Here is a 16,030-nt window from a genome sequence, read left to right as displayed (position 1 = left end):
CCATATTATTTATTATGTAACTCAGTTACCTGAAGAGCCCAAGGGCAAAAGTTTTACCTCAGCAGTGTTATTCACAATAAGAGGTTGAGGTGGAAGAATTAATCCAGGCTGGTCTCTTGGTTCAAGCTGGTTTATTTTTCAAGACAACTCCTCCATGCTACTGACTTCCAAGTAGCTTCCACATAAAGTGTTCCAGCTGTATCTTTTTATTCTATTTAGATGGGATAATCAATGCCCATAACCTGTTTCACTAGCAATTGTCTTTAACAAGGTGATTGCCATATTAACAGATTCCCCTCTTTTAAAAACTAAAAAAAACTTAAAGAACATTTTTTTTTACTTTAAAAAACAATTATTATTTTCTTTTTCACTTCATTGTATCATTATAAAATAAGACACCCCTCTTCCAACACATTTGATAATTTCTTAGAGCAGGGACGTCTTTTTGTAAAACAGCCTGATAGTTGGTGACTTGTGTCAACCCATTGTATCTTCTTCATTGTATCTCTCTTCTCTCTAACATTTCTTTAATACTGGCCTGATCTATTCTTAGCCTTTTTTCAGTCACACTTTTCGTGGAATGAACGTTGTCCCAAAGAGACCGGTTATCAACATAACATTCTATGGGCAAACTTTTCCCACATTGCCCCTTATATAATATTTCTGTCAGTATATTGGATAAGTAAACCCCCATATCTAATGCTTCTACCAAGGCCAGCGTTTCAGCAGCTAAGGTACTTTTCACTACCTTTTTTACTTTCTTGGTCTCCCAAGCCAGTGGGCAACATTTATCATTCTTTCCCACCAAGAATATGATAAACCCTGCTGTGCTAGAGTACCCATCTGGAAGATTGGCATGTGAAGCATCGCTAAAAATGACCAACCTCATATCTTCTGGATCACCCAAGGCAGGAAACTTGAGCACACATCTCTCAGAATTTAATTTTTTGAAGTGTTTTATTTGCTCTCAGAATGTGCTCAGCTGTAGCATGTTTCATCATGGCACTCAGCTCCAACACATCATAACTAGCGTCAGGCCTAGTCTGAGTGCACAGCCAGTTCAACTGCCCAGTCAAGCCTCTCAACTGTTCCATTCCTTCCTTGGTAGCAGGATCCTCTTTTTGTGAGGATCTAGCATGTGTTATTGGAATATGATTAACATTTTCTAGATAAGATTGTTGATTCAATGTCACTCCTAACTTGCTCTGCCTAATGTCTAAACCTATGTATTTAAAGGCCCCTGAAGCCTGACTCCAGACCTGGAATTCCTTCTTTATCTTCTCGATTACCCATTGTTCAAATTCTACAGAGCCTCCCCACAGGAAATCATCAACATGCATGTTAAATATCCCAGCTAGTTTCTCCTTAAGGTCCCAGTAGAACATCGCGGGGTCTGCCTGTAACCGATTGCAACCTGTTTTCAACGGGACAAACCTCACAGAAAAATACCCAAAATCTTGATGCATCATTCAACCCATAACCACACTTGTTCAATTTCCATAGCTTTCCTTCCACATTCCTGGCTTCTTTGGGCGGTTTCAAAAAAAACTTCCCTTTGAAACTTCTCCCCCTGTAAAAACGCAGCCTTTATATCAATCGATTTGCACTCCTAGGAATAGGATGCCAAAATAGCTAAAGACGTCTTCAAACTCACTTTCCCTGCAGTAGGTGAGTCCACTCTGAAAATACCTTACTCCTTATCTTACATTTGGCTGGTAATGATAACGCCAAAGCCGTTCCTTGCTTCTTCCGGGGTATGGAAGTAACCCGGGGTCCACATTTCAACTTTAGCCTTCCATTGCTGATAAGGTTCGGAGTCATTGGTGGATAGTCAAAGCCTGCGATTTTTTACTATCCTTCTGCCATTCTGTAACTTAAATTGTCAGCAACAGCACACTTCATTTCCCCCAGAGGACCGTGACAGAAACCTTAATTTACAGCAATCAATCGGCAAAGCTTAAAGTTCATCCTCTGCTACCATGTTAATCACAATGAGAGGTTGCGGTGAAGAAATGAATCCAGGCCGGTCTCTTGGTTCAAGCGGGTTTATTTTCAAGACAGCTCCTCCATGCTACTGACTTCCAAGTAGCTTCCACACAAAGTGTTCCAGCTGTAACTTTTTATTCTATTTAGATGGGATAATCAATGCCCATCACCTGTTTCACTAGCAATTGTTTTTGACAAGGCGATTGCCAGGCTAACAGGCGGGCGGGTGCGTGCCGCTCGAGCGTAAAATGACGCGAGTTGACGTCGGGCGAGCGTCCCAACATCAATGCGCAGTCGCGCGATATTTCAGTTGGAGGGCGCGCGAGGGAATCAGCAGTGGCCCACCGACAATTAAAAGGCCGGTTAAGGCCATTAAAGTCTCAATTAACTAACCTTTTTTTGCTGCCCGTCCAACCTTACGGTGGGCGGGAGGCAGGCGAAAAGGCCAAGCGGCCTTTGCACTTTTTTAGGAAACCTCGTCCACGGGCCGGGATGAGGTTTCCAAAAGCAAATAAAAACAAAATTAAAAAATGTAAAATTTAATTACTAACAGAGTCACATGAGCAGGGACGTGTTTTATAACCTTTTTCAACTCTATTCTTTCTTCTGGAAACTCTTCATCTCCCTGATCTATGCCTTGGGGAGATCCTCAAGCGCACGCTCGCACGCATGTGTGAAGTTCACGCACGCTCAGCTCACCCTCCTCCACCTCCCACACAGGCAGCGCCGAGCACTGCCGCTCACCTTTCACGTTAAGGCCCGCCAGTGTGAAATCGCCTTCCGGCCTGGATCGTGGACAGCGGCTAGCTTCCTGACTGCCCTCACCCGCTCGACAAGGGCTAAATTCTGCCCCAAGTTTAGAGCTGCTTACGCCCTCTGTAAACTTGAGCTCATCCAAAACCCTATTGCCAGTATCCAAACTCACAACACAAAGGCCCATTCACCTATGTTCGTTGGCTCTAACAAAGCTTCCATTTTAACATCCTAATCCTTGTTTTCAAATCCCTCCATACCCCACCCCCGCCGCACTTCCCAATCTCTGTATTCTCCTCCAGTCCTACAATCCTCCTAGATATTGGCACTCCTCAATTTCTGACATCTCGACTATCCCTGAATTTAATCACCCTACCGTTGGCGGCTGTGCCTGGTGCCTAAGCTCTGGAATTCACACAAGCTCCTCACTCCTTAGAGCCAAGCTTTTGGCCGCCTGCCCCAAATATCTCTATATATCGCTCAGTGTCAAATTTTATTTGATGTCGCTCCTTGGGATGTTTTACTTTGTTAAGGCGCTATATAAGTGCAAGTTGTTGTTCTAGTGGCCGGCAGCATAACATAAACAAGGTATCAGAGAGTAAGAGGCGTAACCATCTATGTGGAGAACAAAGCATCAATTCTCATTGGTTATTTATTGTTTCATTAATTAATAATTCACATGTTTGCCAGTTTGTCTCAGGTTTTGTTTTCGTTTCCAATGTCAGTTTTGAGGAGCTGACGTTAGTAATTCACCAACCAAGGCAAATGTTCTCTTAATTTGGTTCCAAATCAAAATGATGCGGAATAGAAATAAATAAATAAAGATAATACATGCGCTTACAATAGCAACAACTTATATTTATGTCGCACTTTTAATGTAATAAAATGTCCCAAAGTGCGTCACAGGTGCATTATAGAACAAAATACGTCACTGATCCTCATAAGAAGATATAATGTCAGAGGACTAAAATCTTGATCAAAGAGGTAGATTTTAACGAGTGTCTTAAAGGAGGGAAGCAAGGTAGAGGGGCGGAGGGAATTCCAGAGCTTAGGACCCAGGCAGCTGAAGGCCCGGCTGCCAATGATGGAGCGATTAAAATCAGGGATGCTCAAATCCAGAATCTGTGGGCTGGAGGAGATTACAGATTGAAGTATATAAGATCCTGAACGGTCTTGACAAGGTGGACGTGGAAAGGGTGTTTCCTCTTGTGGGTGAGTCCAGAACTAGGGGGCACTGTTTTAAAATGAGGGGTGGCCCTTTTAGGACAGAGATGAGGGGAATTTTTTTTCTCTCAGAGGGTTGTGCGACTTTGGAACTCTCTGCCTCAGAAGGTGGTGGAGGCGGGGTCACTGAATATTTTTAAGGCAGAGGTAGATAGATCCTTGTTAGGCAAGGGGATCAAAGGTTATCAGGAGTAGATGGGAATGTGGAATTCGAAACACAAACAGTTCAGCCATGATCTTAGCGAATGGCAGAGCAGGCTCGAGGGGCCGAATGGCCTACTCCTGCTCCTATTTCCTATGTTCATATGTGTGTTCGTCTGTACAGAGACAGGGAGGGGAGAGGCCATGGAAGGATTTGAAAACAAGTATGAGAATTTTAAGATCTCTGACTTTGCTCGATTGGCTAGTCAGCGAACATGAGGTGGACCGGACTCGGTGCTGGTTAAGACACGGGCACCGGAGTTTTGGATGCCCTCAAGTTGACAGAAGGTGGACTGCATAATGTAGAATGTACACCGAGCACCATCATGTCTTCACACAGTGCACACTACCTTTGACACTCAGTGGCTACCATTGCAGGCGAATGTCACAACTGTTTTACCCGAAGATGAAAGGACCCATTTCAGTTATGTTGATGTGAACCAACGCCGCCAATGACTGTGGACAGCGCTGAGCGATCTAATGACTGACGCTTAATATCGATGTTTGTTGGTTAAAAGGCAATGTTGATCCAAAACTAGTTGAAGTAGCTGAGACCGCTGGAGGTCAAGGGGTAAGCTGCGATGAGCAGCTTCGTGGTCCCGATCCAGCAGTTTTATTGGCTCCAGGGCTGTGTTTACAAAGCGGCAGCTGTGTAGCTGGGACAGGACATTGCCAGGACATTCCTCTCGCACACAGCAGCTCCTCAGCTGTCTCTCCCAGTGGCAAATAACTAAACAGCACCGGCCCAGCTGCAAGGAAAGCAAGGCTGCTTGCCAAATTACGAGCAGCACAGCAACATCTCACGCCCTTCTTCCCTTCCCAACTCCGAGATTGCAAAAGGAACTGGCCAAGCTTGTCCACAGCAAAGTAACCCCTCCCACCCCCCTCCCGTGCCAGAGGAGCTGGGAAATACGATGAGAAGGGTGTGTGTAGGAACGGAGAAGGATCATAGGGCCGGATTTTCAAAGGGCCGTGGGGTGGCGACCCGGTGATGTCATCTCGGGATCCCGACGTTACTCAGACGCTTTGAAATTTTCAAAAGTGTTGGCAGGAGGGAACAGGAAACCTGTTCGTCATCAAATTAATGGCACCTTAATCTCCTTTAGGATCTTGTTGAGGGGACCTGTTGTTTCCCTTCAGTGAATCTGGAGACTCTGGAGCACGTTAGTGCACGGCCGTCAAGTTTGTCACCGGGCCAAAGAAAGTTTCTTTGCCTTTGTGGAAAACTGAACATTGTTGGTGGGTCAATTAGCCTGGCGCCAGGTCGAATGCTGTACCCTAACTTGGCGTGAATGACCACTTTCATTCCTGTTAATCTCCTGGGCTCCCCCATCCCCTCTGGAGCTCCCGGCTCTACCCCCAACAAAACCTGCCGCCTGCCTCTTCCACTGGTGCCAGGCAGGTGGCTCCCCCTGTGCCTGGAGGTGCTCGGTGCCGCGAATTGGGGTGTCAAACCTGCCTCTTGCCCAATCAGGCAATTTGAATTTACAAATGGCGTTGCAAAAGCGACGCTGTTGAAGCGTTGGGGGGGGGGTGGGGGCCAGGACCCGGAATTCATCAGTGTCCTCGATTCCCGACCCACTTTGAAAATCCAGCCCGTAGAGTCGGAATGGCACAGAAAGAGGCCAGTCGAGCTCATTGGGGTTTTTTTTGGGCACACTAAAAATTCTCATCTTCCAATATTTTTTGCTGCTTCTTGACAAAAGCTTTGTTTGTATATCGTGCCTTAGTTCATCTGTCAAAAGTGACAACTAGAATGAGTTATACTGTGCCATTACTATTATTAGGTGGGGAAATTCAGTAGCCTTTTTGCACAGAGCAAGATCCCACGGAACACACTGCGATGAATGACCAGTTAATCTGGGGTCCTTTCCCCAATGGGATTAGTTGAGGGAGGAATGTTGGTCAGGGCACTGGGACCACTCCCTCCTCTTGTTCCCTAATAGTGCCATTTGGAGGTGGATTTTAGGGTGTGTGTGCGGGGGGAAGAGGAGAGCAGAGGTTTAGGCAGGGAATTCCAGAGTTTAGGACCCAGAGCTTGTAGCTGACAGCGCGAGTGCCCGCAGTGACATGGGCAGGATTTTTAGCTGAGTGGGCGGGCGCGCGCGCATGTGACCCGCCCGAGTTTAAAATGAGGGGCGATGATGTCGGGCGAAGGTCCCGATGTCATCGCGCACTCACGCGAAATTTCGGAGTGGGAGTCGGCAGAGCACCCGCCCACCTGCCGACAATTAACAATTAATGGCCCATTCAGGCCACTAAAATAATAATTAAATGGAAATTTTCATTGCCCGCCGGTTGGCAGGCGAATCGGCCTTTGGATGGGGTTGCCAACGAGAATTAAAAACACAACAAAAATGTTTGAATCTCGTTTACAACGTGTCCCTGCTCATGTGGCAGAGTCAGATTGGGGGTGGGGGGGACACATGTTTTTAATGTTTTCAAATTCTTTCTGTGCTTTTTTTAAAAAACCTTCAACTCCCTGAGGCAGCTCCGTGCCTTCAGGGAGCTTTCAGTGAACGATCCCCCCCCCCGCCGCGGGCACAGACTCCCACGCTGCTCTCCTCCACCCCCCATGGGCACAGACTCCCACGCTCGCTCTCCTCCTCCCCCCGTGGGCACAGACTCCCACGCTGGTTCTCCTCCCGCCCCCACACCCCCTCCCAGGCAGCGCTCAGCGTTGCAGCGCGCGATTCACACCGGCTGCCTGTTCGTTGGCCGGCCGGCTGGCGTGAAATGGGGGGCGAGGCCCGATTGCGGGTGGCTTTTTTTTGGGGGGGCTGAATCTTGCGGGGGCGGGGCCCGACACGCCAGCGGGTAAAATGGCGCGCCATGATGTCGGGCGTGCGTCCCGATATCATCGCGATATTTAGTTCGGCGGGCGCGCGCCAGAGTCGGCTGTGCGCCGCCGAAACGTCAACGGCCTGTTAAGGACATTAAGAAACCAATTAAAGCAGTTTAAGAACGCTGTCCGTCCAACGTTAACGTTTATGTTAAGCGGCCTTCGCGTTTTTCAGGAAGCCTCATCCACGGGCGGGATGAGGTTTCCTGAAGCTTTTACAACATAAATCAATTCACTTTCCCACCCTTACGAACGTGTCCCATGAGGGGACATGTTTAAATACATTTTTACATCATCCATTGAAGTTTTTTATTGTCTATTCGATCTCCCTGAGGCAGCTCCGTGCCTCGGAGATGGTTGCGCTCTTTCTTGCGCATGCGCGCGACAGAGCGCAGGCCCCGACCCTCCCTCCTCCTCCCCCCCGCCCGCGTAAAATGGCGGCGCACGGCCGATTGCAGGCAGCGATCGACTCCGCGCCCGCTCCCACCCAGCCCGACCCCCATTGGAAAATTCCAGGCCTAGTGACGAGAAACTGAGAATAAATGGAAACTTTGCCACCTTAATTGGAGCAATAGCTCCCAGGCCCCCAGATATACGGGAAAGGAGTTGCTGGGGATTGGGGGACAGGGGAGGTAGATGGAAAGAAAGAATGATGCCTCTTCCTAATTAAGCTTCTGCTCCCGACAACTTGTCAGAGGATGACAGCTGATTAAAGTGCAATGAAGCCACGAGGCTGCCAGGGATGTTTGGTGTCGTCCTTCTAGAGTTGCCAACTGTGATTAAATGTGTTCCTGGAGGTTTCATCATGTGACTTGCCCCTACACGGCGGCCATTTGCTGGCCAACACATCCACCCTTGTGACGCACGGCCTTCCTACACCAATTGGAAAGCCAAAAGACTCATTACCCAATCGGATGATGCTTGACTGTCAGTCAAAGTTTTTTTTCCCCACTTTCAATATTTTTATATCTGGTAAAGAGAAAAGTTCAAAGAACAGGATAAAAGAAAATTCTTTTTTAATGTCCCGATGATTTTTCTCCAGGGTTGCACTTGGCTGTGTCCTATATATATATATAAAAACTTGCATTTATATGGCACCTTTCATGACTGCAGTACATCCCAAAGTGCTTTACAGCCAATGAAGCACTTTGAAGTGTAGTCATTGTTGCAATGTAGGAAAATCGGCAGCCAATTTGTGCACAGCATGATCCCACAAACTGCCATGAGATAATGACCAGGTAACCTTTTTTTTTAATGATGCTGGATGAAGGATAAATTTTGGCAATGATGCCAGCGAGAACTCCCCATTCTCCTTCAAAGATCCCATGGCGCTAGGTAATGTCTACCTGTGATGGCAGGCAGGGCCCGGTTTAGCATACATTGATATGAAAGACAGTTCCAACATCAGCGCTGCATTCCCTCGGTGCAGCACTGGGAGTGTCAGCCTAGGATTATGCTTTCAAGTATCTGAAGTGGGGCTTGAACCCACGACCCTCTGACACAGAGGCAAGAGCGCCAGTCACTGAGCCAGAGGCCTTCGAGAGATTAAGATTAGAATGCAGACCTTCTCAATCCCTGTTCTTTAAGCCCACGATTCAGAGATTTCTCCTCCAACCTCCTCTTCGGTCAATCAAAGACATTGGGGGTAGTAGCAAGAGAAATCTGCTCACTTGTGTATCGTTAGAAACTATAAATTCCTAAAGGTACATGTTGGGATAGCCCATGGTAGATTTAGAATCAGCACAGTAGCAACAGTACAGGGAGACATAGGAACAGGAGGAGGCCATCCAGCCCCTCGAGCCTGTTCTGTCGTTCAATCAGATCATGGTTGATCCGCACCTTAACTCCCTTTGCCCAGCTTTGTTCCAGTTCATTCCTAAAGGGCCCAGCTCCAGCTTTTAAGATTATGGTCCAATGTTCTTGACATTGTTCTTGAAATTGGTTCTCTCTCCCTACCCTATCAAAACCTTTGATCAGTTAAACACCTTGATCGGGTGACCCCTCAATGCTCAAGAGATTAACACTTCATCTCCAAGGTAGTACTTGCTACATTCACTGCTGCCACCTCACTGCCCTGCCTAGCTTTACTGGAAATTTAAACAAAAAATGTTTTTTTTTTAGTCATTCTTTTCCCACTCCTGATAATTTTCCCCATCCCCAGTAAAATTTTATAGAACAAGTAGTGGAGGCCATTCAGCCCATTGTGTCTGTGCTGGCTCTTTGAAAGAACTATCCAATTATCCACTCACCCGCTTTTTCCACATAGCCCCGCAGTTTTTTTTCTCCCTTTTCCAGTATTTACCTAATGCCCTTTGGAACGATTCTGTTAAACCTGCCACCTCCCTTTCAGGCAGAGAATTCCGGATCACGTGAACCCACTGCGTAAGCAAATTTGCTGTTGGTAGGAGCTTCCTGTGAAAATGATCAGACAGTCTGTTTTGGCAATTTTCATTTGAGTGGTAAACATTAGCCAAGTGTTAGGCCTCATCCGAAAGACAGCGCCTCCGACAGTGTAGCACACCTTCGGTACTGCATTGGGGGATCAGATGAGAACCTTGTGCTAAAGTCTGTGGAGTGGGCTTTGAACCCAGATATGACCCATAGCTGACCCTGTGTTACCTGTGGTTACAATGAGAATATTGCAGTGTTCAGCTGTTTCCTGTTTGATTATGTGGGCCTGGTAATTGATCTATGCTCACTGTGCTTGATTGGTTAAGCCAGGGTGTGGACTCAGAGCCAAGCGATCGGACACCACAGAAGCGACTTGAAGCTGAGTAGTAAGCATGGGTACAGACAATTTGTGATTGTGGAGATATTTTCAAAACTTGTCAGTAAACCTGTTGCAAGTTTAGAAACTAGTGTCATCTCTATGTTGCTCTGAGATGTACAAAAGATACAACACACTGGCGAAACACAACAAATATATTGGAATTGCTAGTTGTTATTGCGCTATGTGAGATTTCATTGCTAGTTATCAGAACTGATTACTTCCTGTTTTTCTTATTAATTCTTCCTGTCAATACCTGAGATTGCAATGATTAGAAACTAATAAGCATTAAGAGAAAAAAAAGGACTGGAATTTGCCACTAATGAGAAAAAGAATGGCATTCCATACACTGCAGGTGTATCCACACTAATATATCTGGTTGTACATTTTAATTTGATGCACTTCCCCTGTGATGGGATGCCGTAGGTTATATACAGATGATTCGCATGCTCTGCTCCGCTTAGCAGCCAAAAACGATCCAGAGCTGACCTCGCAGTGCTGATTAAAGGTGGTGAGATACGCTCGGCAAGGCGTAAGCTGACAGCAGGAGGCAAAACAGTAGCGCTAGATTCTAATCCCGAATCTAGATTCCTGAGGCCACAACATCAGACTGGACTGAGGAACCTTGTGTGTGGCGGGCGGCAGTTTCGGAGGAGCAGAAGATCTGGGCTCCCCTCTGCGTGTTCCCTCCCCTGTCCGCACGTGCCCATTGGCGTACTCTACGCCAACGATTGCGCGGAGGACCATTGAATCCAGATCACCCGCGGTGCCGTCCACAGTCAAATAGCTCACCCACCTGCTGGACTCATGCGTGAGGTGAGACTCCCAAGGGGAATGCAGCTCCCCGTGGAATCATAGCCAAGCTCGAGTCAGCACTTTCCAGGATATTCAGCAGGTCGGGTAAAAGTCTAAGCTGAAGTGGGACAGAATCTGAAGCAGGTTACGGGCAGAAATCACATTGAATTCCAATACCCTTTATGTTCTGCTTTCACATGGCATGGGGCAGGATGCGTTCTCTCATGGTTATTGGGGCACCTGATGGACATCCAGGGTTCGAGACTGGCAGCACCAGGTTCCTAATCTGTGTTGAAGAAAGTCTTTGTGTTTGGTGTAGTGCAGTGCATTGTAACGCAAATGTGCACCTGGTACGAGTTTAACGGAGGCAGGAATTGGTCAGCCCTCCTAACTCTGGAGCCTGGCTTACATTACAGAGACCATCTCCGAGTCGCTGAGGGCATTACTGCTTAAATTCCAGGGCCTGCGGTAATTAATTTGTGCACGAGGGTTCCTGTTAAGACCCGAGTGGCTGGCATGTTGGATGGAGTGTTCTTTGTGTCGGGGAACTGTGAGCATTGTGGGACTGTCAGAGAGCCCTGAGCAGGGCGGACGTGAGTGGCGTCGATCAGCTCCTGTTCGAAACACTTAACGTTCTCAGTCAATATTGCAACGGGCTCCTTTGAGAATAACTGGTCACATTCTCAGTCTTGAAGTCTGAATTAGTAACGACAGATTGGAGCTTCAATTTCTCCGTTGAGTGAACACAAACAGCTCAATGTAGACATACGTATAAAGCCATTATGCTGTGTGGGGGTAGGGGATGGTGGGGGATATCATGTGTTGCATTTCAATGAGGTGTTCTATTTTCCTCACTGAATTTCCTGCTCTTGGGGACAGGAGGAGGCCATTCAGCCCCTTGGGCCTGCTCCGCTGTTCCGTTACCTCAGCCCCATTCACCCACCTTGGCTCCACATCTCTTGAGATCCTCGCCCTTTTTGGAAGTGCTGAGTCTCATGGGGAGCAGCACACCTTCGATATCTCATCCAAGTGGTCATTCTTCACGCGTGAACCGAATGAGTGTTGGTGGGCGATTTGACCTTGGGGAGCATCGCATTTGAATCCAATGCTGTCTGCATTTGTAGCTGGCAGAGTTTAGCTACCGTCTGACTGAATGGTGGAACAGGTTCAAGGGGTTGAATGGTCTCCTCCATTCCCTATGTTTCCAGTAGCTGGTACTGGGCAGTGGATAGAGACCCGAATGAACCTGCCCGACCTTCACATTTGCAACAGAGCATCTGCATGGCCTAGCGGGCACGGTGCAGTGGAGAAGTTCAGGGGGACTGAGCAGTCTATTTTGTTGGCACTCTCACCGGGCACTTCTTCTAGGCTTCTCCCATTGGCTGTTCTAACGTGGGCACAAACCCCCAGACACAGAGCCTTTCTGTGAGCGTGTGGGAGGGCCGCTGAGGAAATTCCCAGTGTCTTTCCCCAGATCACCTCTGTTGCCAATTTATGTCTGTTTTGCTATGTGGACCCAAGTTGTGGACACTGGGCCTGGAACAAAGGATTGAACATTATGTTACAGTTGTATAAAACTCTGGCTAGGCCCCATCCTGGCTAGGAGCACTGCGTTCAGTGTTGGGTTCCTCAGGGAGGATACGTCGACCTTGGAGAGACAATGGCAAAATTCAGCAGAATGGTACCTGGGCTAAATGGGTTAAAACATGAAGAGAAGTTGCATTGACTGGGTTAGTACTTCCCCCACCCCCCCCACCCCCCCACCCCCCCCCCCGAGTGTTGAAGATTAAGGGGTGATCTGATTGAAGTGTTTAAGATGATTGAAGGAGTTGATAGGTCAGATAGAGAGGAATTTTTTTTGCAGAGCCCAGAAACTGAAAATTCGAGCCAGGCTGTTGGAGGGGTGATGTCAGAAAGCACTTCTTCACACCAGGGGGGAGTGGAAATCTGGAACTGTCTCCCTCGAAAGGTTGTTGAGGCAGTGGATCAATCTGCAATGTCAAAACTGAGATCGACAGATGTTTGTTATGTAAAACTATCCAAGGCGAGTAGATCTAGTTAAGATACAAATCAGCCATAATCTAACTGAATGGCAGAACTGGCTGAATGGCCTCCTCAGCTTTCTCTGTTCCTATGAAATAGTCCCAAACTCATTTTGCATCAGATCTTTACAATAGCCAAATAATGTTCTTTGAACTTAATTTTAGGGTTCGATCATAATCCAAGTTTGGATGGAAAAAGACCAAATACACCGAAACAACATTCTAGCTCAAACTATGCTCCAAAACTCTGTCTCACATGCCGGAATTTTCCACCCCCTCCACCCGCACCCCCCTCTCCCCCGACCAGCAACGGGCTCCACCATGGCGGGTCTGGTGAGCCATTGGACTCTCCATTCACATCGGTGGAACCAGAAGATCAACACCGGCGTGAGGGGCTGGAAAATTCCGACCACTGACTCCTCTGGAGAGCTGACGCGTTGTCAGATATTTGTTCGGGGATTGCCTCTTAGTTACTTGTTATGAAACAATGACAGGCCATGAAGTAAAGGGACGTGTGTCAAATCCCATTACACCTGTGTTTGCCGATATACATTGGTTCATTAACCACCTGAATGTAAAATTCTCATCCCTGTACAAATCCATCCATGGCCCCGTCCCCTCCTTATCTCTTCGACCTCCTCCAACCTTACCATCCTCAGAGAACTCTGCACTTCCCCAATCCCGGCCTCTCGCCCATTCCCAGCCTCCAGCATTAGGGGCTGTTACCTTTAGCTGCCTCACAGTTGATCCTCTGCCTAAACCTCTCCGCTTCTTTACCTCTCTCCCTCCTCCGCTTATGACGCTCCTTCCAACCAACCTCTTCGATCGAGCTTTTGAGGAACGTTCCCGGGTGTCTCCTTCTTTCCAATCCTTGGCCGGGATTTTCCAGCCTCAACTGTCGGCGGGACAGGAAAATTCGGAGAGCCGTTAAAAGTCAAAGCGCCCTCCAAAATTCCCTGTCCCGCCAGCATCGGGGCCGGAAAATCCCAGCTCTTGTGCCCAGCTACGCTCGTGCAGATTCTTTGTTATGCCGAAGGTGCTGTATAAATGCAAGTTGTTGTTGTAGTGCTGATCTATTTTATGTCTTGCTGGTCTGGCCTGGAGTCGAACTCATGTTCTAGAGGCAAAAAATATACCCGCTCCACAACCACCCTTTTTCTTGCACTTCTCTTTGAAAAAAATAATAAATTATCTTAACAATACAGACCAAAGTTTAATAGAATCTGCAATACATCATGAATAATGACATATTTTTGGCAGCAGCTTATAGCTTCTTTAGCGTTGGAAACTATTATTAAAGTAACACAGACCTTCGATGTGACAACTGAAGGTCAGTGCGTTGTTTTGCTTGTAACAGAACAGCATTTGCCATTTTTCACTTCTCAAACAGCGCTAGGTTATTTACGTAGAATGGCCATGAATATGAATAGGCTCTTAAAGGATAATATTTCTGCTACAATCGCTCGGGTGTTTTGAGAGGGGAGAATCCACCTGAAAGTGTCGAGGATCCATCGGCCAGTTTTTGTCCCTTCCCAAATGTGTTGTCTCCTCCCGGGATGGGATTTACCCCCCACACCCACCCCCCACCGCCACCCCACATTCCTGCCTCCCCCCCGATAACCTTTCACCCCCTGTTTATCAAGAATCTAACTCTGTCATAAAATTATTCAAAGACTCTGCTTCCGCCGCCTTTTCAGGAAGAGCGTTCCAATCAATTCCTTCCCTAACAGCATTGTGGGTGTACCTACACCACATGGACTGCAGCAGTTCAAGAAGGCAGCTCACCGCCACCTCCTCATGGGCAACTAGGGATGAGCCAGCAAGGCCCACGTCCCGTGAATGAATGAAAAAAAAGTAGCCATGTGTGAGCTCGGGTAGGCAGCATTGGCCGGCTGTTTGACGAGGGCACAGAGCTTGAATCCAGTACTCTGCTCAAACACCATCCATAGACATGTACTTGCCAATGGGATTTGAATTGTTAACTGGATTGTTAGTCTAGGCCTTTAGCTTGCTGGCCAATAGCATCAATACTCTGCCACCACACTAACAAGCGGTGGCAAGCAAAATCTACCTTCTCCGCCCCGCTCCCCTCCCTGTATGGTTCTTGGACTTGACTTAGTTGCAAAATAACTTTCACTGAGTTCAACCAAGCTGTGACACGTCTTAACTAGCACTAGTGATGCAGAGTCACAGAGAGTCATTTATCCGGCTCACTAGAGAAATAAACAATATTTCCCGTTTTCGCTTTAGACGGAGAACGTAACCTTTGCTGATTCTTTTGCTTTTGTCTCTCTGGCCATGGATTGCGAAGGAAAGCTTCAGTTCTTGATAGGGCTCTAGTCACGCACGGTATCCCTTAAAAAAAAAGTAATTTTTCCAATTTCCTAACTGATCTGTTAATCGTTGTCGTGTTTGCTTGTGACGTAGGCTACCTTCTTACCTGGGAGATTGCTGGCCCGCTTATTCAGCATTCCTTCCTGACAAAAGACATTGGCTCACTGACAAAGCTTTGTCTTGCTTGTCTTGTCATTCAGAAGAATTCTGGGAACGAGCAACTTGAACATTTGGTTATTTGTGGCTACAGGACAAGTTCACAAGTCATTTACAAGTGAAATGAAAGCAAAAACTTTAACCATGAGGTTAAAGCAGATCCGAATCCTATGTATACATGTAGATAAGAATAGGGCATCTTACATCTCCTGTTCTTCATCATGTGTCTAACTCTAATGCTTTGCATGAATGCTCCCTGTTAACATATTCATCTTTTGCATTCTTCTGTTGCAGGAAGCTGTGGGATCAAAAGATGAAGAACCCCAAAGCCAGGTAACGTTTGCTCTACCTTCCAGAGACACACCAAACATTTTCCTTTGAATAGCAGGCTTTTGTAAAGCCCTCTCTGTGACCTTCTCGCATGGCGAATTAATTTAGCTTTTTGACAGCCAAACCAAAAGCCTTTAAAAAAAAGCTCGTCAGGAAGCAGACGGTTTGATCTAAACTCTAAAAGTTCGGAGCGCAAGGACAGAGTTTATTACTTGCTAATGACATTATGGTGTGACCTATTTAATGGCTAATTACCTTAATTGGGAAAATATTTATGAAGACTGTTTCCTGTAAACTGCTGCTCTCTCAGTTACTGGAGTGTAAATATTAGTGTCCTTCTGCCTGCCCACTTGGAATATTCTTCATCTGGGAGTCTTGATAATGTGTGTGGCTGCCAGTTCTAGCTCAGTGCTGTACCCAGTTGCCAAACCTGGTTGGGTGCATTTCTGGAGTTCTCGTGACATGACACCCCCATTCTCCTGCCATCAGTTGGCTGGCATATCCTTCCTCAAGGCACATCATCTTCACACAAAGAGAACAGAATCTGCAGCTGCCAAGGTTCCTTCAGCAGCACCTTCCAAACCCATCACCCCTACCACC

General features: G+C 47.1%; 1 protein-coding gene across 1 annotated transcript in view; it reads left to right on the top strand.

The window, feature by feature from the left end:
• The window catches only part of loxl4 (lysyl oxidase-like 4), a 123,790-nt gene that overhangs the window by 59,912 nt on the left and 47,848 nt on the right, over positions 1–16,030 (top strand). The window contains exon 5 of the mRNA XM_078565099.1: positions 15,395–15,433. Within this exon, the coding sequence (XP_078421225.1) occupies positions 15,395–15,433 (39 nt within the window). The remainder of the gene's footprint in view (positions 1–15,394; positions 15,434–16,030) is intronic.

This window comes from Cetorhinus maximus, chromosome 20 (assembly GCF_964194155.1).
Source record: "Cetorhinus maximus chromosome 20, sCetMax3.hap1.1, whole genome shotgun sequence".
Taxonomy (NCBI): domain Eukaryota; kingdom Metazoa; phylum Chordata; class Chondrichthyes; order Lamniformes; family Cetorhinidae; genus Cetorhinus; species Cetorhinus maximus.
Note: the sequence above shows the minus strand (reverse complement) of the source record. Positions and strands in the feature narration are given on the sequence as shown.